The 24,806-nt window shown below is 36.7% G+C and overlaps 1 protein-coding gene and 1 long non-coding RNA gene across 2 annotated transcripts in view; one reads left to right on the forward strand and one right to left on the reverse strand.

Annotated features, from left to right (window-relative positions):
- The window catches only part of LOC115214492 (probable 3',5'-cyclic phosphodiesterase pde-5), a 287,952-nt gene that overhangs the window by 75,216 nt on the left and 187,930 nt on the right, over positions 1 to 24,806 (reverse strand). Inside the window, exon 16 of the mRNA XM_036505003.1 lies at positions 11,763 to 11,902. Coding sequence (XP_036360896.1) covers positions 11,763 to 11,902 — 140 coding nt within the window. The remainder of the gene's footprint in view (positions 1 to 11,762; positions 11,903 to 24,806) is intronic.
- LOC118764357 overlaps positions 8,435 to 24,806 on the forward strand; it is a 40,422-nt gene continuing 24,050 nt past the window's right edge. The window contains exons 1-2 of the long non-coding RNA XR_005000185.1: positions 8,435 to 8,446; positions 23,267 to 23,353. This is a non-coding gene — a long non-coding RNA (uncharacterized LOC118764357). The remainder of the gene's footprint in view (positions 8,447 to 23,266; positions 23,354 to 24,806) is intronic.

Raw genomic sequence — 24,806 nt, forward strand, 5'->3', positions numbered from 1 at the left:
TATATAGTAGGTGCATTAGGCATGATAAAAAAATATTCAGACAAATACTTAACAAAAACACCAGGACTTACAAACACATATAACATACAGAAAATTGCACTACTAGGCACTGCACACATCCTACGCAGAACACTTTCCATACAATAACCATCAGAGCATCACAACAAATCACAGCACATACCCAAGGCACACAGAGCTGCGCTCGGTAGTGAAGTGAAAGCACGCTATAAAAATAAAACTACTGAATAATAATAATAATAATAATCAACCACCAGACATAATTATTAAAGACAGGGAAGAAAATACTTGTAGACTAATAGCTGTAAGTGTTCCCACTGATAAAAATATATCTATCAAAGAATTTGACAATGTATGTAAATATAAGGACTCAGAAATTGAAATACAAAAGATGTGACATCTCAAAGCAAGAACTGTTCCTGTTATTGTAGGTGTCCTAGGTATGATAAAAAAGGAATGTCAGAAATATCTAGATACGGTCCCAGGAGAACCATGTCTCAGAGAAATTCAAAAGATTGTGCCAACATCCTTTGAAAAAACCTATCCATACTGCCTACATCCTTAGAAAAACCCTATCCATTTAAATGTCTGTGTTGTATTACATGAAGATATTTCGCTACTGCCCCTGCCACTTCCCCTCTCCAAGCTTTCAGTTATACTATAACATCTCTTATCCTTCACTTGCTCCAGGATACTGGGTGTGTCTCAGCAAGTGATTGTAACAAACACGCAGATTAAAAGCAAAAAATAACAATAATAATAATAATAATAATAATAATAATAATAATAATAATAATAGGTGCCAGACAAGGTATACAAGACACTATCAATTCAATAATACAGCCTAAACAAAACAATCCATAAATGCAAATATCCAATGAAATAACCTACCATGAGCAGGCTAGATACCCAATGCATTACACACACAACACACAATATAAACACTAATACAAGAAAAAACTGCACCACACTCCATAAAAAGAAAAGAAACTGATGCAATACAATACCAACAACAAAAAACAACACAATACTGCACACACTCTAGCAACATGGAGGTATAGCAAGTGATACAGTAGAAATTTGCCTGAAACTACCAAATGTTAAATAATAATAATAATGATAATAACAATATTAATAATAATAATGAAAATGATAATAATAATAATAATAAATAAAAATAATAAATTCGCCCTTTTAAAGCCTAGCCAGGCACATGGGCCTGGTTTCCTGGTTTCTATGGTGTATGTGTTCCCCAGCGTTTCTCATTTTTGCCAGCTGAGTGGACTGGAGCAATGTTAAATGAAGTGTTTTGCTCAAGAACACAACGCGTCGCCCAGCCCAGGAATCGAAACCACAATCTTACGATCATGATGCTGACACCCTAACCACTAAGCCACACACCTCCACTACAATAATAATAATAATATAAATAATAATATGGACATACACTAAGAAGCTCTCTCCACAAAACAAACTCAATCCAATAACATTGGTGCAATGGAAGGAAAACTTTGCAATACAACTGTAGGAAAAGTTCTGTTAAAGCAGAGGAACTAAAAAACCAGAAAGATTTTTGTCATGTAAAGGGTAGTTTCTTTCTTAAATGCATGATATCTCAATGCAAGATACACAAGAAGTCAAATCTAGCACCAGGAAATCTAGAAAAACACCACTTACACAGTAAGTATGTAATTTGAATAGCTACCTATACATGCAACTGTCCAAGCAACAGGAATAATGCCTACATAACACACACAGAAAATAAAAGAAAAATCATGTGTTACGAGTGATGCCATACTGAGCACAAACAAAAATAAGGTGACTGCCCACAAACAAATAAAAAAAAAGAAGCAAATTAGTCACTCAGTTTAAAACATAACCAAACAGTTATGCCGGGAAACATAGCTATAAAAAAAAACAGGCGATTTTCAACCTATCAGCCTATGGTATAGTATATATATCCATTCGAAGAACAAGGAAACAGTGTCAGGTCAAAATTCACTCCGGATCGGTCATCACCTGGGACAACAAAGACAGCGTTACTCAGTGGGGAACCAGACTGGAGTCAAAAAGTCTGCTGCTGGAATAAACTCTCTAAAAAACGATCTACTAAATAACCAGATCCAGGATAACCCTAACCCTAGGCCTGTAGTGACACCACCAAAAACATAATCTAAAGCAAAATGAATAAAATGGACTAGAGAGGATTATAGAGATGTGCTGAAAGCTTTCTATGCAGCTCATCTAAACCCAGACAATGACCTCATAGTACAAACTTACATTTCATGTAGAAACTTAGTAGGCAATGAATTATGCAGATCTATAGACGTAAATAAACTAAGTAATGTATGTAGAGACATCATTAAGAATAAAAGGTTAACTGACGCTGAAATTAGCCAAATTAGAACACAAATATCTCATGGTAGACAGAATGAAAACAGCAACAATACAGATGAAATAGGTGACAGATGCACAGAAACCAGTGTATGAGCAGTACATCCCAAAGAGGAAGCTGAAAAAAGAATAGCGAAGAACAGATATGCAGAAAAAGAGAAAGTAGACCTACCTCAAGAACACCAGAATAGGTGTGACACAGAATTTGAGGTGAATAATAAAGAGAAGCAAAAGGTCATATTATCACAGAACTCAGCAGGACTGAGTTTACTGACATCATCAATAGAGAACCACTGGTAAAGTTCTCAAACAGCATAAAAAACATAATCATGATATATAATGATGCTCTTAGACAGATCTTAAGTAATAATGAAAAGGACCTAACAACCTCATCTATTCCACTGCTAAAGTTGTAACTGCTCAACTAGGTATCAGGACGACACAGAAAAAGACCAACCATGTAAATATACTTCCTAAGTGGAAAGTAGCAATACAAAAAGAGATCGAATCTCTACGGGCAGATGTATCAGTTCTCAATGAACTTGCGAGTAAATGTTAAGACAAAACGAGCTAGAAAAATGAAGCAAAAATATAAAATCAAAGATTTTATAAACTTCCCTGCAACCAAGGAACAATTGAAACAATGAATACAACTGAAAGCCCAACAGCTTAGAAGAAAATTTTATTGACAAAACAAGATATTCAAGACAGATGCAAAGGAATTTTACAGGGAAATTGGCAAAAATAAGACAGAAGTAAAGAAGCCACCTAAAACTGAGGAAATGGAAGAGTTCTGGAAGAAGATATGGAGCAAGAAAAAAGAATATAATGCTAAAGCTGAGTGGATAGAGCATGTGAAAGTGAGACTGGATGAAGTAGCAGAGCAGAAATGGAAGGCAATAGGAGTAGAAGAGCTAAGACATGTTCTTAGGAAGTCTCACAAATGGAAAACTCCAGGACTGGACTGAATTCCAAACTTCTGGCTAAATTGTAGGACAAAATTTAGTTGCATTTCTGACTGATGTCATCCAGAACCCAGAGCAAATACCAGCCTGGCTGACTGAAGGAACAACATACCTTCTACCAAAAACTGAAGACACAAAAAAATCTAAAGATCAATAACATGTCTCAGCACCACCTTTAAGATTCTCACATCCATATTAACTGACATACTATACGCTTTCCTTGAACAGAGATCTATCCTTCCACAAGCTCAAAAAGACTGTAAAAGGAATTCTTATTGGTGCAAAGATCAATTACTCATTAGTAAAATAATTGTAGAGAATTGCCAGAGCAAAAAGAAAAACCTGAGTATGATATGGATAGAGTACAGGAAAGCATTTGATAGTGTCCCACATAATTGGATACTCAAGGCCCTTGAGATATATGAGATCTCTCCTGTTATCTCCAAATTCTTACAAGGTAGCATGGCCAAGTGGAACACACGTCTCCTTCTAAACCATAGTAATGAGATGAGCCAAACTAACAACATCAACATCAAACGAGACATCTTTCAAGGTGACTCCCTTTCTCTATTACTCTTGTGGATGGCATTGATCCCACTCTCAAATGAACTAAATAACACCAGGTACGGGTTCAAAGTTTACAATTCAATAAACCATCTGTTTTATATGGTTAATCTGAAGCTGTTTGCTAGAAATAACAAAGAGCTAGTAGGGCTGTTAACAACTGTTAAAGACATTGGGATGGACTTTGGCCTTGATGAGTGTGCTAAAGCAACTTTTGTGAGAGGCAAGCTCAGGCAAATAGCTTCCATTAAATTAGATGCCAGCACTACCATCAAGGAGCTTGACCACAAGAAAATTACAAATACCTGGGGATAAATGAAGGAGATGGTATACAACATGATACTATGAAGGAAAAAAATAAGAAAAGAATATTACAGGAGAATAAGACTCATATTAAAAACTGAACTCAGCTCTAAAAATTGCATTGAAGCCATTAACATCCTGGCACTTCTAGTAGTCCAATATAGTTTTAACATCATAAACTGGAATCTTACAGAGTTCCAATGCCTGGACAGGAAGGCAAGTAAAAGACTAACTTCTAAAAACATGCACCACCCAAAAACAGATGTTGATTGTCTGTACCTACCTAGAAGTAATGGGGGAAGAGGAATGATGCAGGTAGAACTGTGCTGTAAGACATCCACAATAGCAATGGACAGGTGCTTATCTAGTAAAGAGGATTGAATGCTGTGACCTGAGTGCAAACATGAAAGCAGCAAAAAGTCACATTCAATTGTCAAAGAAGCTTGCAAATTCACAAGAGAACTTGGCATTAACCCTAAAATAGTTGAAGAAACTGAAACCACTGCCACAAAGCAAGCAAAATGGATCAAGCAGACCGCAAAAAAGAATGGCCAGAAACAAATTCAGGAGCAATGGAGCCAGAAGCCTCTACATGGACAGTATATATTTCAAAGTTGAAATGCTGATGTAGATCAAGCAACAACCCATCAGTGGCTGAGAAGTTCAGGACTGAAAGCAGAGACTGAAGGCTTCATATTGGCAGCACAAGACCAAAGCTTGTTCACAAAAAACTACCAGGCTAATGTTCTTCAAAACGGTTCTGACCCTAAATGCAGATTCTGTGAAACATTTGATGAAACAATAGACCATCTCCTCTCGGAATGCCCTGTGCTGACACCAAACGAATATAAAAATCCCTATGATAGGGTAGCATAATATTTACATTGGAAAGTATGTAAACACTACAAAATCAGCACTCCTGCTTACTGGTACAAATATCACCCTGAGCGAGTCGTTGAAGGTAAAGCTGTTACTGTCCTCTTGGATTTTCCAGTCAACACTGACAGAACAATCCAGGCAAATCGACCAGACATAATTATTAAAGACAGGAAAGAAAATATTGTAGACTAATAGCTGTAAGTGTTCCCACTGATAAAAATATATCTGTCAAAGAATTTGACAAATTATGTAAATATAAAGACCTGGAAATTGAAATGCAAAATATGTGGTATCTTAAAACGAGAACTGTTCCTGTTATTGTAGGTGCTCTAGGTATGATAAAAAAGGGATGTCAGAAACATCTAGATAAGATCCCAGGAGAACCATGTCTCAGAGAAATTCAAAAGATTGTGCTGACAAGTACTGCTCACATCCTTAGAAAACCCCTATCCATTTAAATGTCTGTGTTGTATTACATGAAGATATTTCACTACCTCCCCTCCCCAAGCTTTCAGACATATTGTAACATCTCTTATCCTTCACTTGCCCCAGGATGCTGCATGTGTCTCACCAACTAATTGTAAAAAAGATGCAGATTAAACGTAATAATAATAATAATAAGTTAACCTGAAAAGAAGCAAGGTACAGTCCCTGGCTGGGAAAGAATTACCTAATAGAGAAGAGATTAAACAAATTGAAAAGGAGAGTTATAAATACCTTGGCATACTAGAGTTCACTGAAATCATGGAGAAGGAAATGAAAGAATAGCTGAGGAAAGAATACTTCTGAAGATTAAGATTGGTGTTGCACTCAAAATTGACCGGATGAAATAAAAGTCAAGCAGTAAATACATGAGCGATAGCATCACTTCGGTATGGAGCTGAGATCATAAACTGGCAAAAAAAAAAACTGATGAGCATGGATGCAAAAACAAAGAAAATATTGACAGTGCACGGAGCATTTCATCCTAAGAGTGACACTGATAGGTTGTAATTGTTCAGAAGTGGCAGGAGAGGTTTGATCAGTTGCCAGGATTGTGTTGAAGTAGAGGAAAGCGGTTTAGGGTAGTATGTAAAGAATGCCATGGAACCATTGCTGAAGCACATGCAGAAGTCTGATATCATCAAAAATGATAATTGAGTAAAGAAAGAAAAACTCAAAGAGGAGAACTCAAAAGATAGAAATAGCATGGAAGGGGTAAAAAGTATGGTCAGTTTGAAAGAGATATGAACGCTAAGACAGATACCAAAGACTGGTAGTTATGGATGCTGAGAAGTGACCTGAAGATAAAGTCAGCTGCACTGATATGCATAGCACAAAAACAAGCAAGCAACAAACACAGAATGTTTGGTGAGAGATGTGAAATGGTATGGCACATTGTTAGCAAATGCCTGAAACTGGCACAATGCAATTACAAAAGATGATATGACAATGTGGCAAGAATGATCCATTGGGAGTTCTGTGGAAATCATGGCCTACAAAGAGCAAAGATATAGTATGACCAAATCCCAGGAGTTACTGAGAATGAAGACGACAAAATCCAGTGGGATGCAATCACTCAGTGTGACCATCAGATCAGACATCAGAAACCTGACATTGTAGTGGTGAACAAAAAAGAAAAAGACTTGCATGATAATCGATATAAAATAAGTACCAGCTGAGTACTGGGGTTGATGTAATCAACTAGCCCCTCCCCAAAATTTCAGGCCATGTGTCTTTAGTTATCATATCATCATATACCCAGGCCTATCCTCATTTTTTTAAGGAGGGGTAGCAACAGCAAGACAAACACCAGGCATTCCATTCATTTCTCAGCTCAAAGGGGAAAGCCCCGTTCTATGCTTGGGTCAAGGCATAGAACGCAACCCCCAATATCAACAGTGGAGCCTGACAGCATATCCTGGTTTATCCCCACCACATCCTGTTGGTTCTGTACCCATTTGAGCAACATCGAAATTCACTCATCCATTCACAAACACTCTCCAAGGTTTCCTATCATATATGAACTCTCTTGCCTCTCTCACTCCAACACCTCTAACTACCATTAGTTAAATTGCATATATCTGCCACATAAATAAGCCTGAAAATTTCACAGAATTGCATGTGTGAAGTGATAGGTGATATAAAAAAAATTAGTTCAATTTTAAAAAAATACTTTCACTATCCATGCACCACCACCTGCTCCACCTCCATCACCACCACCACCAGGTGTTTTGAGTGAGAGAGGCAAGAGAGTTTATAAATGATAGGAAAGCTTGGTGAATGTTTGTGGATGGACGAGTGAATTTTGATGTTGCTCAAGGGGGTACCGAACTAGCATGATGTGGCGGGGGTAAACCAGCATGTGCTGTCAAGTCCCACTGCTGATATTGGGGGTTGCATTCTATGCCTTGACCTAAGCATAGAAAGAATTATTTATATTATTATCTTATAATAATTCTGCTTGTCATTGCATTACTTAGCCTCTCAGTAATGCTTTCACATGATTAGTTGAAGGGAAAGAGAGGAGAAAGAAAAAGGAGAGAGAAAAAGAGGATAAAGTGAAGAGGAAGACAGAAAGAGGGAGAAAGAAAAAGAGAGAGAGAAAAAGATAAAGAGAGAAGCATCCATGACTTGAGGTAGGGGGAATGTAATAATTTTAGCAGAGGGGTGATATTCTGATGGTGAAGTTAAAGAAAGGTAGAGAGAGGGGGAGAGAGGGGAGGGAGAAAGAGGAAGAGAGAGAGAAATGGTGGAGGTGGTGGCAGTGAAGGTGATGGTGGTGTGTGGATAGTGAAAAGTGTATTTTTTTAAATTGAACTAAGTTTTTTTATATCACCTATCACTTCATAAGTGCAATTCTGTGAAATTTTCAGGCCATGGTTTACCATTAACCCCATGAAATATTCACGGGTCCTACTAGTTATTATTATTTGACTAAAATTCTCAGCTTATTTTGCTAGGTATGATGGAAAGAATCAGTTGTCCACAGCCAACAGACTAAGGTGATAACAGGATCAAAGAGAAGGAAGAAAAATTGAACACATCTATGATGATTTGAAGTGGGAAATATGCAGGTTGTGGATAATGAAGAGAGTGGACATGATATCAGAAGTAATTCGCATGCTTGGAAGTATCAGCATTCAAATACCAACATGGCTCAAAAAGATTGGTGTAAATGTAAAGATAGAATGCCTACAAAAGTCAATACTTGGAACTGCAAAAGTTCTCCGCAGGGTTCTTGAAGCATGATCAGTAAACAAGTTTTAAGGCGGCGAGCTGGCAGAAACGTTAGCACACCAAGTGAAATGCTTAACGGTATTTCGTCTGCCACTACGTTCTGAGTTCAAATTCTGCCGAGGTCGACTTGGCCTTTCATCCTTTCGGGGTCGATTAAATAAGTACCAGTTACGCACTGGGGTCGATATAATAGACTTAATCCATTTGTCTGTCCTTGTTTGTCCCCTCTGTGTTTGGCCCCTTGTGGGTAGTAAAGAAATAGGTATTTCATCTGCTGTTACATTCTGAGTTCAAATTCTGCCAAGGTCGACTTTGCCTTTCATCCTTTTGGGATCAATAAATTAAGTACCAGTTACGCACTGGTGTCGATATAATCGACTAATCCCTTTGTCTGTCCTTGTTTGCCCCCTCTATGTTTAGCCCCTTGTGGGCAATAAAGAAATAAATTATCAGTAAACAAGTGACACATTAGTCTGCTAGCTGTGAACAGCTGACACTTTTCATCATACCCAGCAAAATAATCTGAGAGTTTTAATCAAATAACAATAATAAGCTTCAGATGTGGTGTGCAAGAGAGACGACTGTGAAAGTATGGTCATGTGTTGTGAATGGAGGACAGCTGTGTGAAAAAGTGTCACAGCCTAGCAGGTGAGGGAACCTGGGATGAGGTGGTGAAGCACGACCTTTGAACACTGGGCCTCACCAAGACAGTGACTAGTGACCTAGACCTTTGGAGATATGCCAAGTGAGACCATAACCCATGGCCTATGCCAGTGGTGTATAACCAGCTCACTTATGAGTACCCTTCATTCATTGGATAATAAACTTTGCTTGCGAATCCCTGTTGAGGCAAGTGAAATCAAAATCGCTGATGTGGCCAGATCAGATTAGAGCGTGGTGCAGCCTTCTGGATCGCCAGACCTCAGTCAAATCGTCCAACCCATGCTAGCATGGAAAGAGGACGTTAAACGACGATGATGATGATGAATCCTTTTCTACTGAAGGTACGAGACCTGAATTTTGGTGGGAGGGGACTAGTCAATTATATTGACCTCAGTGTTTGACTGGTATTTGATTTATTGATCCTGAAAGGACGAAAGGCTAAAGTCTACTTTGGCAGAATTTGAACTCAGGACGTAGTGACAGATGATATACCATTAAGCACATTGCCTGGTGTGCTGACAATTCTACCAGCTCATTGCCTTAATAATAATAATAATAATAATAATAATAATAATAATAATAATAATGATAATAATAATAATAATAATAATAATAATAATAATAATAATAAATGCCCTGATGCAGTACCAGGCAGTGGCTCTCATGGCTTCTGATCTTAACTGATTGGAAGTGTTATCATGTACATTGTTTTGTCTTGGTATAAAAGATGGGCTACAGCAAATATTCTGTTCAATACCACAGATTTGCTTGTCAGTTGTTTGACCTTAACCAGTTGAGCATGTCCCTTAGTGGCTGACGATATGTGCATCTCTGATCACGAGCAGAAGTAGTGGGGGAGCATCATAGCCATGTGTTGAGAGGGATTCTTTGGGGTTTGAATAATTCACCTCTGGAATCATGGGTGGTTCTTTCAACATCCTTAAACAACCCTTATTCAGGGACCTTTTGAGCGGGATGGGCTACTCAACCTGAAGAAAATTCTAACTGGGCCCCACCTGCAAGGTCATGTGCTGTTTATCTTAATATGAGATCACCATGTCGCGCACATATGGTTGTGATGCATGTGCCTGGTGTACCCTTATCAGACGGGTAGTCATGATGGGTATATTGGGCTTCGTATATTTTACCCCAGTGTCACTTTGATGGCATGCACTGCTCTCTCACTCAATAATAATAATGATGATGATGATGATGATGATGATGATGATGATGATGATGATGATGATGATGATGATGATGATGATGATGATGATAATAATAATAATAATAATAATAATAATAAATGCCCTGATGCAGTACCAGGAAGTGGCTCTCATGGCTTCTGATCTTAACTGATTGGAAGTGTTATCATGTACATTGTTTTGTCTTGGTATAAAAGATGGGCTAACAGCAAATATTCTGCTCAATACCACAGATTTGCTTGTCAGTTGCTTGACCTTAACCAGTTGAGCATGTCCCTTAGTGGCTGACGATATGTGCATCTCTGATCACGAGCAGAAGTAGTTGGGGAGCATCATGGCCATGTGTTGAGAGGAATTCTTTGGGGTTTGGATAATTCACCTTCAGAAATATGGGTGTTTCGTTCAACATCCTTAAACAATCCTTATTCAGGGACCTTTTGAGTGGGATGGGCTACTCGACCTGAAGAAAATTCTAATTGGGCCTCACCTGCAAGGTCATGTGCTGTTCATCTTGATATGAGATCACCAAGTCACGCACATATGGTTGTGATGCATGTGCCTGGTCTGCCCTTATCAGACAGGTAGTCATGATGGGTATACTGGGCTTTGAATATTTTACCCCAGTGTTACTTTGATGGCATGCACTGCTCTCTCACTCAGTAATAATAATAATAATAATAATAATATAATAATAATAATAATAATAATAATAATATAATAATAATAATAATCCTATCTACTATAGGCACAAGGCGTGAAATTTGGGGGGAGGGGAATAGTAAATTACATCAACCCCAGTACTTAAGTGAAAGGATGAAAGGCAAAATCAACCCCAGTATTTCAATTCCGAACATAAAGACAGACGAAATGCCGCAAAGCATTTTGCCTGGCATGCTAACGATTCTGCCAGTTCACAGCCTTAATAATAACAATACATTGACTAATGGTAATAACGGTGATGTTGCTAACTCTGGCGGTAGTGGTAGTAACCAGGTGGCATGGCAGAATTGTTTATGGTTGTGGTGGTAGTTGTCGAGAATTGGAGAATAGGAATTATAAAGAGAGGTGTACTGTTATCATGGACTTCAAATGCACAGAAAGACCTTGCAAGTTAATCAAAGGTTTACTACTTTTATAAGAGCCCTACTGCTCGTAGCTATGAATATTTTCACCTAGTGGTGCTCACTTAAAGCTCGGTAGCCTGGGTTGTTGAAAGCTAAGTGTATTGCTGTTCATAGACTGGCTTAAATAACACAAACAACTAGATATGTAATATGTGCCAGAGTTCATACACACTGAAGAGAAGTGATTTCTGATGTTTTCAGCAGAATCATACTTTGAATATATATTTTATGAATCTTAATGGAGGATTTTTTTAAAGCTGATGCAAAACAAAGAGTTTTATTTCCTTTCAAAAATATGTTTTGTCTTCATGTAAAAATAATGACATTAAATTTATGACTCAATGCTTTCAGGAAGACACAAAATAACATTGCACAGTTATTTTATCTACAGTTTCATAGTGTTCTAGGTTTATTTATGTTAACATACTTACTCAGAAAGCTCAAGCAGACAGCATGAATCTATCATTGACTTCACCTGCTGATATTCATCCTCAGTACATTGATTGTGATAAGAAAGGACTTCAAGTGCAACTTTGAATTTCTGTTCAGATTGACGAATCTTATCATAAATCTAAGCAGAGAAGAAAAAAGAAAATGATCAATAAAATTAAAGTTTTGGTTTCAAATCAACCATTGCTCTCACACTGATGTGCAAATGCATATCTCTTACCTCATTACTGAGTAAATGCATCCCTCTTATCTCTCTTATTTCTGTATAAGTGGATTCCATTTATTCAATGGTGAGAAAATGCTGCCCCCTTATATCTTTAATATCTTTTATATTTGTATTCTCCAATTTTTGTCACAGTTACTGCATATGTAATTATACTTATGCATGCAGATATGTGTGTGTATATGTAGGATGCATATATATATATATATATATATATACATATACTAGCAGAGATACCTGGTGTTGCCTGTGTTACATGCAATTGAAGAATTAGACTTTTCTGTTATATTTCTGTAATGAACTGGAATATCTATTTCGAATTTCATCAAAATTGCAGATGAGGGTTATTTCCCTCTTTACACACCCTAAAAAAATTGTAATCGTGCCACATGTACCCCATACTACGGCTTTTTATGTGTATATTCCAAAATTCCAGTCTTATTGAACCTGTTAAAAAGATTTTGCTCCTGAAAAGTGAAGGTCATGGAGCTCTAAAATGTGAGAGTTAAGGCCCCTATTGGGGGTGGGCATCTTAATGTCAACCAGAGAAGTTGAATTGTTGAATTCTTTGAAATAGGAAATATATGTTCACTGGGTTTGTAAAAGAGAGCAAAGCTACAGGAAACCAAAAGACAAATGATCACAATAAGCAGTCAGCTACCCTACCCTAGTCGTTACCACAACCAATGTAGGATTCCTCACCATCTAGGTGACAGGCACAGCCGTAAGATGCATTACAAATCTATAGCAATTGGAAGGGTGTGACCCAACTGAAATAAACATTAATAACTGTGTGATGTGAGGGCTAAGGAGAAATGAAAGTGTCACCTCTATACTGATACGGAAGTGGACAGAATAAATTTACAATCTATAAATGTCTTTGAATAACCAGTCACTCATCTGGGAAGGCCTTGAAATCAATGTTACCATCTGGGGACTATGTGTGACCCAGTGATAGTAAAAAGACTGAAAGGAGATCTGCAATCAAATAACTTTACTCAACCCTTTGCAACTGAATCGGTGGAAGGAAAGATGCCTCTCATTTACTTGACAATTTATGTACCACATTGCAGAAATCACAATGTAAGTGTATGTCAAAGCAAACTCTTACACTGTTGTACCATTTAATTACAAATAATGCTCATCTTTTATGCTTGGGTAACCCTACAGCTTCCAAGAGCAAAACTATTCGTTTTTGCTTAGATAAAATGACAAAATTGTGGGTGTTAAGTCCCCATGGAGGGGTCTTTCTAACTTGTAAGATGAAATTTTATAAATATCACTTCATTTGTGTCTAATATCTATGGTAAAAATTTCATCAACAGCAAAAATATATGAATTGTCGTGGGGGTTAAGGCCCTTATACATAGAATATAATTTCCAAATTTCATAAAGATCCATTCAGTACTTTTGACGTAGCTTTGGATCATAAAAGAAATGACTAAAATTTGGGAGTTATATAAAATTAGGGTGTTATATCATCATCATCGTTTAACGTCTGTTTTCCGCGCTAGCACGGGTTGGACAGTTCGACCGGGGTCTGGGAAGCCAGGGGCTGCTCCAGGCTCCAGTCTGATCTGGCAGAGTTTCTACGGCTGGATGCCCTTCCTAACGCCAACCACTCCGCGAGTGTAGTGGGTGCTTTTTACGTGCCACCTGCACAGGTGTCAGGGGGGGTCCGGCATCGGTCACGATCGGTTGGAGCTTTTAACGTGCCAGCGGCACGGAAGCCAGCCAAGGCGGGGCTGGCAACGTTCGGATGGTCTTTTTATGTGCCACCGGCACAGGAGCCAGTCGGGGCCACCGGCACAGAAGCCAGATGTATGTATGTATATATATATATGTATGTATATATATACATACATATGTATATACATACATACATATATATACATACATATACATATATATATGTACATATATATATATATATATGTATGTATATATATGTATGTATATATATATATATATGTATGTATATATATCTATATATATATATGTATGTATATATATATATATATGTATATACATATATATGTATGTATATATATATATAAGCGAGAAAGAAGCAACAAGAATGGATAGGTTTTTAGTACAATCGTTTCATACAAGGACAGGCTTTATTAAAAGTTGTAAAAATTACAGCATATAAACGTGTCCCGTACTCATCAGCTAAAATACATGTGAGTTCTCTAGACATCCTAGTGGTTGAGGCTATACTCATGAAGTAATGTAGATAATTAAGTAACACAAACAGATTTCCAAAGTTCATTAAAGTTCTTTAAAGATGATGTACAGTCTTATCACAGAATTTTAAAAAAGTTCTAATAGCATCACAGAGAAGGTGACCTAATCCATAGAGCACATATGAAATTCCAGAGATATGATGAGGGATTACATACTCACAGAAGACAAATTTATCCATTGTTAATCACAACGAGGTGGGTCTCAATTCCTGCTTATTAGCATTACAGAGAGGGTGAATTAATCCTTTGTATAGATGCACAATTTCCAATGGTGTAGATGTAAGTTTCCAGAGAACGAAGAGGAATTTCATATTCACAGGCGATAATTTATCAATGGTTGAACACAATGAGGTAGGTATCAGTTCTTGTTATATGATTAGGTATTTGCCACATTAATCACATTACTGCTATTTACAAGAGGCCGTAGCTATTTAACTTTTAAGGCTGAAGGGCTTTCTAGAGAGGCAAAGAATAGAAAGAGAAGGGAATAGGAGAAAAGAGAGAAAATAAGGGAGGAGGGAGCAAAAAAAGGGGTGGGAAGGGGACTAAAAGAGAAGAGAAAAGGAAAAAGAGAATAAGAAGAAGAAACAGAAAAAAGAGAAAAAGAAAGAAATAGGGAAAGAAGGGAAAAAATAAAATAAAAAACTGTTCTAGTTATACAGCCGAATTAGTAGGCGGCACGTCTGGTTTTAATTTACAGGCATCTAGGAACTAGAGGAGAATATTATTCTTTGGCCAGTAAAACAGCTAATTTATTGCTGTTGAAATCAGCTATGAATTTAAAGAGAATCTAAAGAGATAACACAGTCAGGGGTTTAAGGGTCAGATGCTAAAATCAAAAGAAAATACATTAGGAAAATCTAAGTATAATCTTATCAAAAAGTCATTAAAACTTACTTATTTAATTTATTCATTTTATTGTCTTAAGGAGTTGCCGTTATTATTCATACATTGACGGACTACAGGTCAAATCTTAGAAGATCATTTACAAGGTGTTAGAGTATTGTCTATCATAATGAAGATAATCATATTATCACCGAGGGGGTAGCCTTATTTATTTAATTTTGAAATAGAATTATGGGGCTATAGTAACTCATTTTATTTTATTTCAAACTCATAATTTTTAAATTCTTAATTTTAAATCTTAATTGTAATTTTTAATTTTATTCTAACTTAATCTAATTTAAGTAGCATAACTATGCTACTTAAATTAGATTAAGTTAGGAATTAAAATTAAAAATTACAATTAAGATTTAAAATTAAGAATTTAAAAATTATGAGTTTGAAATTAAATAAAGCCTCAATTAAGCAGCGTATAAGTACTATTCATTTCCCTGTTCTCAAAAAACTGATGCAGATATAAGGAAAAAGATAACTGTAGTGTGAGAACCCTTAGTTATCTACTTAAAGCAATACTATACTAGTAGAAATCAAGTTATGTCTATCTACCTAGTTACGAATATTCTAATCATTTAAAATATTTTAAAGTCTTCAATTTAGCGTGGACACAAACTTGACCTAGTTCGATATGGTTATTCAATAAGTTTCTATGTTTTCTATGCTTTAAAATTTCATACGTCTCCATGGAGCATAGTTGGCAACCAACCCTACTATTTTTATACGGAATTGCTCTCCTAACTATTTCCCAATTAAGATTATAATTTTTATTATTATTTTTGAGTTCCCAGATTTTGTTTGAAAGTGTGGTGGTACCAGCTTTATGACGTAATTTAAAAGACGAGATGTGATTTCTAACTCTGGCTAAAAAATTAATTTTTGATATACCAATGGGTTCCAGTGATTCGGCTGAGGTAACCAACCTAGTGGGCGCATATCTATTAAAATGCATAAGCAAGGATATACCAGAAATACAGGGGGGTCTATATAGGGATGATGCTCTGTTTGTTATCCCTAGCAATAATAAATCTGTTATAGAAAGGATTAGAAAGAAAATTAATAAGTTCTTTAAGGATTTCAACCTCAGTATAACGTATGAACCGGGCACCAAAATAGTTAACTTCCTAGATATTACGCTAGACCTTATGCTACTTAAATTAGATTAAGTTAGGAATTAAAATTAAAAATTACAATTAAGATTTAAAATTAAGAATTTAAAAATTATGAGTTTGAAATAAAATAAAATGAGTTACTATAGCCCCATAATTCTATTTCAAAATTAAATAAATAAGCTACCCCCTCGGTGATAATATGATTATCTTCATTATGATAGACAATACTCTAACACCTTGTAAATGATCTTCTAAGATTTGACCTGTAGTCCGTCAATGTATGAATAATAACGGCAACTCCTTAAGAAACAATAAATGAAATAAATAAATAGTAAGTTTTAATGACTTTTTGATAAGATTATACTTAGATTTTCCTAATGTATTTTCTTTTGATTTTAGCATCTGACCCTTAAACCCCTGACTGTGTTATCTCTTTAGATTCTCTTTAAATTCATAGCTGATTTCAACAGCAATAAATTAGCTGTTTTACTGGCCAAAGAATAATATTCTCCTCTAGTTCCTAGATGCCTGTAAATTAAAACCAGACTTGCCGCCTACTAATTCGGCTGTATAACTAGAACCCCCTTTTTTATTTTTATTTTTTCCCTTCTTTCCCTATTTCTTTCTCTTTTCTCTTTTTTCTGTTTCTTCTTCTTATTCTCTTTTTCCTTTTCTCTTCTCTTTTAGTCCCCTTCCCCCCCCCCTTTTTTTGCTCCCTCCTCCCTTATTTTCTCTCTTTTCTCCTATTCCCTTCTCTTTCTATTCTTTGCCTCTCTAGAAAACCCTTCAGCCTTTAAAAGTTAAATAGCTACGGCCTCTTGTAAATAGCAGTAATGTGATTAATGTGGCAAATACCTAATCATATAACAAGAACTGATACCCACCTCATTGTGTTCAACCATTGATAAATTTATCGCCTGTGAATATGAAATTCCTCTTCGTTTCTCTGGAAACTTACATCTACACCATTGGAAATTGTGCATCTATACAAAGGATTAATTCACCCTCTCTGTAATGCTAATAAGCAGGAATTGAGACCCACCTCGTTGTGATTAACAATGGATAAATTTGTCTTCTGTGAGTATGTAATCCCTCATCATATCTCTGGAATTTCATATGTGCTCTATGGATTAGGTCACCTTCTCTGTGATGCTATTAGAACTTTTTTAAAATTCTGTGATAAGACTGTACATCATCTTTAAAGAACTTAATGAACTTTTTGGAAATCTGTTTGTGTTACTTAATTATCTACATTATTTCATGAGTATAGCCTCAACCACTAGGATGTCTAGAGAACTCACATGTATTTTAGCTGATGAGTACGGGACACGTTTATATGCTGTAATTTTTACAACTTTTAATAAAGCCTGTCCTTGTATGAACGATTGTACTAAAAACCTATCCATTCTTGTTGCTTCTTTCTCGCTTATAATCACCCCACATTACTGTATTGTTAAAACAGTATAGTTTTTTTGGTGCATCTAAGTTAGGTACCCTATTCAAGTAAATTCATTTAAATTAACTTGAATCTTTATTGCTTTTTTGTATATATATATATATATATATATATATGCATGTATATATATATATATATGTATGTGTATATATATATATATATATATATATATAGAGAGAGAGAGAGAGAGAGAGAGATATAGATAGATAGATAGATAGATAGATAGATAGATAGATAGATAGATAGATAGATAGATAGATAGATACTGCTTTTTTTATGTTGATAAGCCTGGTACTTATTCTATTAGTTTGTTCATGTGAAACCAGTAAGTTATGGGGATTTGAATAAATGAACAGTAGTGGTAAAGCAGCGATGAGGGCGAAACACAGAGACAAAGACACATACGTACACTTACATATCATCATCATCATCGTTTAACGTTCGTTTTCCATGCTAGCATGGGTTGGACGGTTCGACCAGGGTCTGGGAAGCCAGGAGGCTGCACCAGGCTCCAGTCTGATCTGGAATTGTTTCTACAGCTGGATGCCCTTTCTAACGCCAACCACTCCGTGAGTGTAGTGGGTGATTTTTATATGCCACCGGCACAGGTGCCAGGGGAGGCTGGCAATGGCTACAATCGGTTGGTACTTTTTACGTGCCACCAGCACAGATGCCAGTCAAGGCGGTGCTGGCATCGGCCATGTTCGGATGGTACTTTTTACATGCCACTGGTACAGGTATCACAACTACAATTTCCATTTGATTTTTTGATGTACTTGACTCAATAGTTCTCCTCAAGCACAGCAGGTCGCCGTACGATCCAAGGTAAGCACAGCAGGCCGTCCTGTGATCCAAGGTACTTTGGATGGGCTGGAGCTTCTATGTGAAGCTGGTGCAGGAAACACCCATGAACTCACGTTATTTGTTGGGTCTTCACAGTCACAGCATATCTCCAGAGGCCTCGGCCTTTCATCATTGCCTCTGTGAGACCCAATGTTAGAAGGTCATGCTTGACCACCTCATCCCATGTCTTCCTGGGTCTACCTCTACCCCGGATTCCTTCAATTGTTTGGGAGTGGCACTTCTTCACACATCTCTCCTCATCTGTATGTATGTATATTTTCCTTTATTCTTTCATTTGTTTCAGTCATTTGATTGTGGCCATGCTGGAGCACTGTCTTTAGTCGAACAAATCAACTCCAGGACTTATTCTTTGTAAGTCTAGTACTTATCCTATCGGTCTCTTGCCAAAGCACTAAGTTATGGGGATACAAACACACCAACATCGGTTGTCAAGCGATGGTGGGATGATAAACACAGACATATAATGCTCTGAATAATAATGTTAAACCACATACTCAGTTAATTAGCTTTAATAAATCTAAAAGGGATTACAACACACCTATAAATAAAAATCACCCTGAAAAACTAATAAAATTTGGTTAATTATTCCATATGCAATACAAATTAAAAATAACATTGTTAAACCCATATTTAAGGCAATTTACTCTTTTACTTGTTTCAGTCATTTGACTGCAGTCATGCTGGAGCACCGCCTTTATTCGAGCAAACAGACCCGAGGACTTATTCTTTGTAAGCCTAGTACTTATTCTATCAGTCTCTTTTGCTGAACTGCTAAGTTACAGGGACGCAAACACACCACCATCAGTTATCAGGCGATGTTGGGGGACAAACACAGACACACAAACATATATTCTTTCAGTTTTTGTCTACAGAATCCACTCACAAGGCTTTGGTCAGCCAGAGGCTATAGTAGAAGACTTGCTCTAATAATAATGACCACATGATGAAAGTAAAATAACCCATATTAACTCCCTTAATATCAAGTCTTCTAATAAATATATACATAAAAACGTTTATGAAAATTGTGACTGTAAAGTTAAAACTAATTGTAAATTTAAGAATTCATGTAACAGATGAAATGTAGTCTATCAATGCATAGTTGAAACTCTTGGAAAAAATATTTTTATATCAAATCTACCGAAAATAAAGTAAAGACCCAGGTGGCTAACCATCTCCAATCTTTTGAAAATAAATAGAAAATCAACTCCACCGGATTAAGCAAATTTATATGGGAATTGAAGGATAATAACATTGAATTTAAAATTAAGTGGGATATTATTGCTTCTGCAGTTAATAACAAGAAACGCAATTCATGCATCAGAGAAGCTTCAAAATTCTTACTCCTAGGAATACCCTGACAGTATCCTGTACAAGCCATGTACAGGGATGCTGTCAGTAAGGTGAGGATTGGCAACAAGTATAGTAAAGAATTCTGGGTAGAAGTAAAGGTTCACCAAGGATCAGTCCTCAGCCCCCTTTTATTCATCACAGTCTTCCAGGTAATAACAGAGGAATTCAAGACAGGATACCCCTGGGAGCTCCTCTATGCTGATGACCTTGCTCTAATAGCTGAGTCACTAGCAGAACTAGAGAAGGTGTTTCAGGTGTGGAGCCAAAGCCTAGAACTGAAGGGCCTTAGAGTCAATCTAGCAAAAATCAAAGTCTTAGTAAGTAAGAAGGCAGACAAATCACAATTCCCTTGATGTAGATGGTCCTGCTCAATCTGTAGAAAAGGCATAGGTCAAAACTCCGTAAGATGTACCCGGTGTAAGCTATGGACACACAAAAGGTGCAACAATATCAAAGGAAGGTTAACTGGGAAGTTAATATCAAAGGAAGGTAAACTGGGAAGTTTTTGTGTGTGGGAGATGCACAGGGGCAATAAACACTGAAGATGTACAGAAAACAGATTCCATCACATGCTAGGAGGGATAAAACTAGAAGTAGTTTATAGCTTTCGTTACCTAGGTGACCAAATCAGTAGTGTAGCTGCTAAAATAAGAATAACCAGGGCAAAGTTCAGAGAACTCCTGTCTCTGCAGATAACAAAGAGCCTCTCGCTCAGAGTGAAATGTAGACCGTATGATGCATGTGCATGAACAGCTATGTTATACGGCAGTGAAACATGGGCTGTGACTGCTAAGGACATGTGTAGGCTTGAAAAAAATGAAGCTAGTATGTTTTGCTGAATGTATAATGTCAGTGTGCATGCACAACAGAGTGTAAGCACCCTGAGAGAAAAGTTGGACATAAGAAGCATCAAATGTGGTGTGCAAGAAAGACAACTGTGCTGGTATGGTCATGTGTTGCGTATAGATGAGAACAGCTGTGTGAAGACGTGTCACACCTAACAGTGGAGGGAACCTATGGAAGAGGTAGACCCAGGAAGACATGGGATGAGGCGGTGAAGCATGACCTTTGCACGTTGGGTCTCACAGAGACAATGACAAGTGACCGAGACTGTTGGAGATATACTGTGCTTGAGAAAACCCAGCAAACCAAGTGAGGTCGAAGCCATAGCCAATGCCAGCGTTGCATAACCGGCCCATTTAAAATTAACCTTCAATTGTCGGGCAATGTGCTGTACTTGAGATCTGTTGTGTGAAGTGAAATCATAGTCATGGCCAATGCAAGTGCTGCCTGACTGGTACCCGCACCAGTGCCACATAAATAGCCCCATTCAAGCATGGCTGATGCCAGTGCTGGTGACATGTAAAAAGCACCATTTGAGCGTGGTTGATGCCATTGCCTCCTGACTTGCTCTCTTGCTGGTGGCACATAAAGAGCACCATTGAACCGTGGTCGTTGCCAGTGCTGCCTGACTGGCCCCCATGCTGGTGGCACATAAAAGCATCCAGCTGTAGAAACCTTGCCAGATCAGAATGGAGCCTGGTGCAGCCTCTCGGCTTGCCAATCCTTAGTCAAAACGTCCGACCCATGCCAGCATGGAAAGTAGCCATTAAATGATCATGATGATAGTGATGATCTACACAATTTAAATTAATATGTACATATAGGTGCAAGAGTGGCTATGTGGTAAGTAGCTTGCTTAGTAACCACATGATTCCGGGTTCAGTCCCACTGCATGGCACCTTGGGCAAATGTCTTCTACTATAGCCTCGGACCAACCAAAGCCTTGTGAGTGGATTTGGTAGATGGAAACTGAAGGAAGTCTGTCGTATATATATATATATATGTATATGTTTGTATGTCTGTATTTGTCCCCAACATCGCTCGACAACTGATGCTGGCGTGTTTACATCCCCATAACTTAGTGATTTGGCAAAAGAGACCGATAGAATAAGTACTAGGCTTACAAAGTCCTGGGGTTGATTTGCTCAACTAAAGGTGGTGCTCCAGCATGGCCGCAGTCAAAAGACTGAGACAAATAAAAGAATCTCCTGTGTACTCTAAAATCACACAGCTCCTATATACTCCAAAATCATTCTCCATTTACATAATTCTCTCCCCTCATATATTTTTTTACATACAACTAAACAAAATTGAATATCCATATTTATATTACATAGAAAAATGTGAGCAAGTGAAATAATAATTTTTTGTTGTCAAGTTATTGTTTAATCGAAAGAGTTACTTCCCTTTCAGGATTATGTTAATTGCAGAGAATTTTCCCATTATGCACCATTTTTTATATTTATATCTCCACAACCACTTATCCAATTTACTCAAAATTTGTTTTATTCCATTTGTATTTACATTTTAGGGGAAACTTAATTCATAGTATTTCCTGATTATGCTGTAGTTTCTGCCCCAGGATTTCTGAAACCACAGCTGACACTGGCTTATGTTTATTGTCCGATCCCCATATGCTGCATTAATATTCCTCATACTTTCTGTTGCCTTTATTGAACTCATAAAGCAAAATATGCCAAATATGGTCTTTTGCCACTTCCGTTATAGCTTTGAAAAAATAACTGTTAAAATTTAACTGCACTCTTCAAAATTTGCACTAGGAATAAGTGCAAGGTAAAATTACTACCTGCTTTTATAGCAAATTGATGCAGGTAGTTTATCCTGTCCCCTTCCAACTTTTAGTTCATGCTACTGAAAAAAGAACACATTATTTATGGGATAACCCAATATATTGTAAATGTCAATATTTAATATCTATAGATGGTAGGAGTTAGGCCTCGAAACCGGTTTTATAAAACTGGTTAAAACCGAAATGAATTTGCCAAAACCGATTTTAATGTTTGCTGTTTCTAATTTTTTTTTGCAAAGCATTTCTCCATTTTTTCTTTTGAAGAAATATCATTGAAACGGAACTAACTGAACTGTTTTTGCTCGCCTTTAGTTGAGAGTGCTGTCTGTTTCATTGAAGCATATCGCAACATATCAATTCTCACCTTCTCTCCCCTTGAACCTTAGATCAGCACCTTGTCATTTCCTTCGCTAGCCCCTAGCTGACTCTTTGAATTTGGAGTTAACAGAGTTTATTCATTGCAAATTAAGGGGATGCTGTTAGTCTTCAGTCAGGTGATCTTTCCCGTTGAGCATATGTAATAACCAGTTCCAGATTCATTTCAAGAAAGTAATACTAATTAAATTTTTCTTATTTATTTCCATTAGCCCTAGCATGATAAAAAGAAAATCAACTGTTTGGAATTTTTTCAATAGGAAAAACAAAGATGAAGCTCAATGTAATAAGTGTGATAAGATCATGAAGTCTTCTGGAGGATCTACTACATCTCTGATCTTGCACTTGAAGAAAATTCATCAAATCAACATAAATCAAGATGCAAACCAGCCTCCTGTGAAAATTACAAGAACAATGGAACACTTTTTAACAAAGAAATCAATGGAAGAAGAAGTTTCAAAGTTAGCTGCTATAGCTGGATTCTCTTTCAATTCAATCGTCAAAAGCAATTTTATACAGAGAAATCTTCATAGTCAGAGAGGCAAATATGATAAATTACAACCAACATCTGCAAACAGAATCAGGAATATGGTAATGAATTATTACATAACCAAGAAAGAAGAACTTATTCATTATTTCGAAAATGAAGTAGTGCTGGGGATTCGCTACTCATTGACATTGAATGAATACACATCAATTCAAAATAAATGATATATGAACATAAATGTTCATGGGAAAGACAATCATTGGTCGTTGGGTCTTATTGAGATCCATGGCTCCCTTGATAGCAGGAGAACAGAGCAATTTGTGAGAGGACATCTTTGTGAATTTGGATTGGATTTGGATATAGACATTGTTGGCTGGATGATGGATGGTGAAATTCAGAAAACAAAGAAGACTTGATTGCCAACAATGTCTCACACATTGCATACATCTATCTGTGATCAACATTCTCTATCAAGAAAATATTGAAAATATTGCTTCAACTGATGAGACTGATAAAAAAAGTAAAGAGATCGCTATAACAGATGATAGTGATGATGAAGCTGACATAAGCCAACAAGATAAACTTTTCCAAACAGATTTAGCTCACGAAAATGCTTGTTTTCCCCAGCTAAAACCTGAATTTAACAAAAGTTTTAAATAAGGTAAGAAAAATTTCAAAACTTTTCCGTAAATCTTCAACAAAAAATGAAATTTTGCAAGATTTTGTATGAGCGAACTTTGATAACAGAGAATATAAACTTATACTGGATTGCAGAACTAGGTGGAATAGCACATTCCATATGATTGAGAGATTTTTGAAATTGAAAAGCTGCATTCCAAATGCTCTACGAGCAGTACTTTCCACAGATGCCGTAGCTGACGAAGAATGGAAATCTCTCGATTTAATATATGAAATTCTGCATCCAGTAGAAATTATTTTGAAGGCTATTCATGCTGATGGTACGGATTTACTGAAAGCGGAATATTTTATAGAATTTTTATTGAATAAACTTAATATCGTTGGCAACCCTTTGGCTCTAAATCTGCGTGAATACACACAAGTGCAAGGAAGAAAATGAATGAAGAGCCCAAGATAGTAACAGATGGATTTGAAATCTCTAAAGAATTCGAATATTTTGAAGCAAATTTGAACAGAAGTGAAAAGCATGAGAAACTTTATAGAGCATTGCTTACAAATAAGGAAACTAGTGTCCAGTTGGAAAAATCTTTTTCAATTACTGGACTTTTCAACACAAAAATTAGGACAAGTTTGTCAGGTAAAACACTGAATGCATTGTGTTTTTTAAAAGATTATTTTCGAAGGAAAGTGAATCATCAAGAAACTTGATTGATTCTCAAAATA

Source organism: Octopus sinensis, linkage group LG7 (assembly GCF_006345805.1).
Source record: "Octopus sinensis linkage group LG7, ASM634580v1, whole genome shotgun sequence".
NCBI lineage: Eukaryota > Metazoa > Mollusca > Cephalopoda > Octopoda > Octopodidae > Octopus > Octopus sinensis.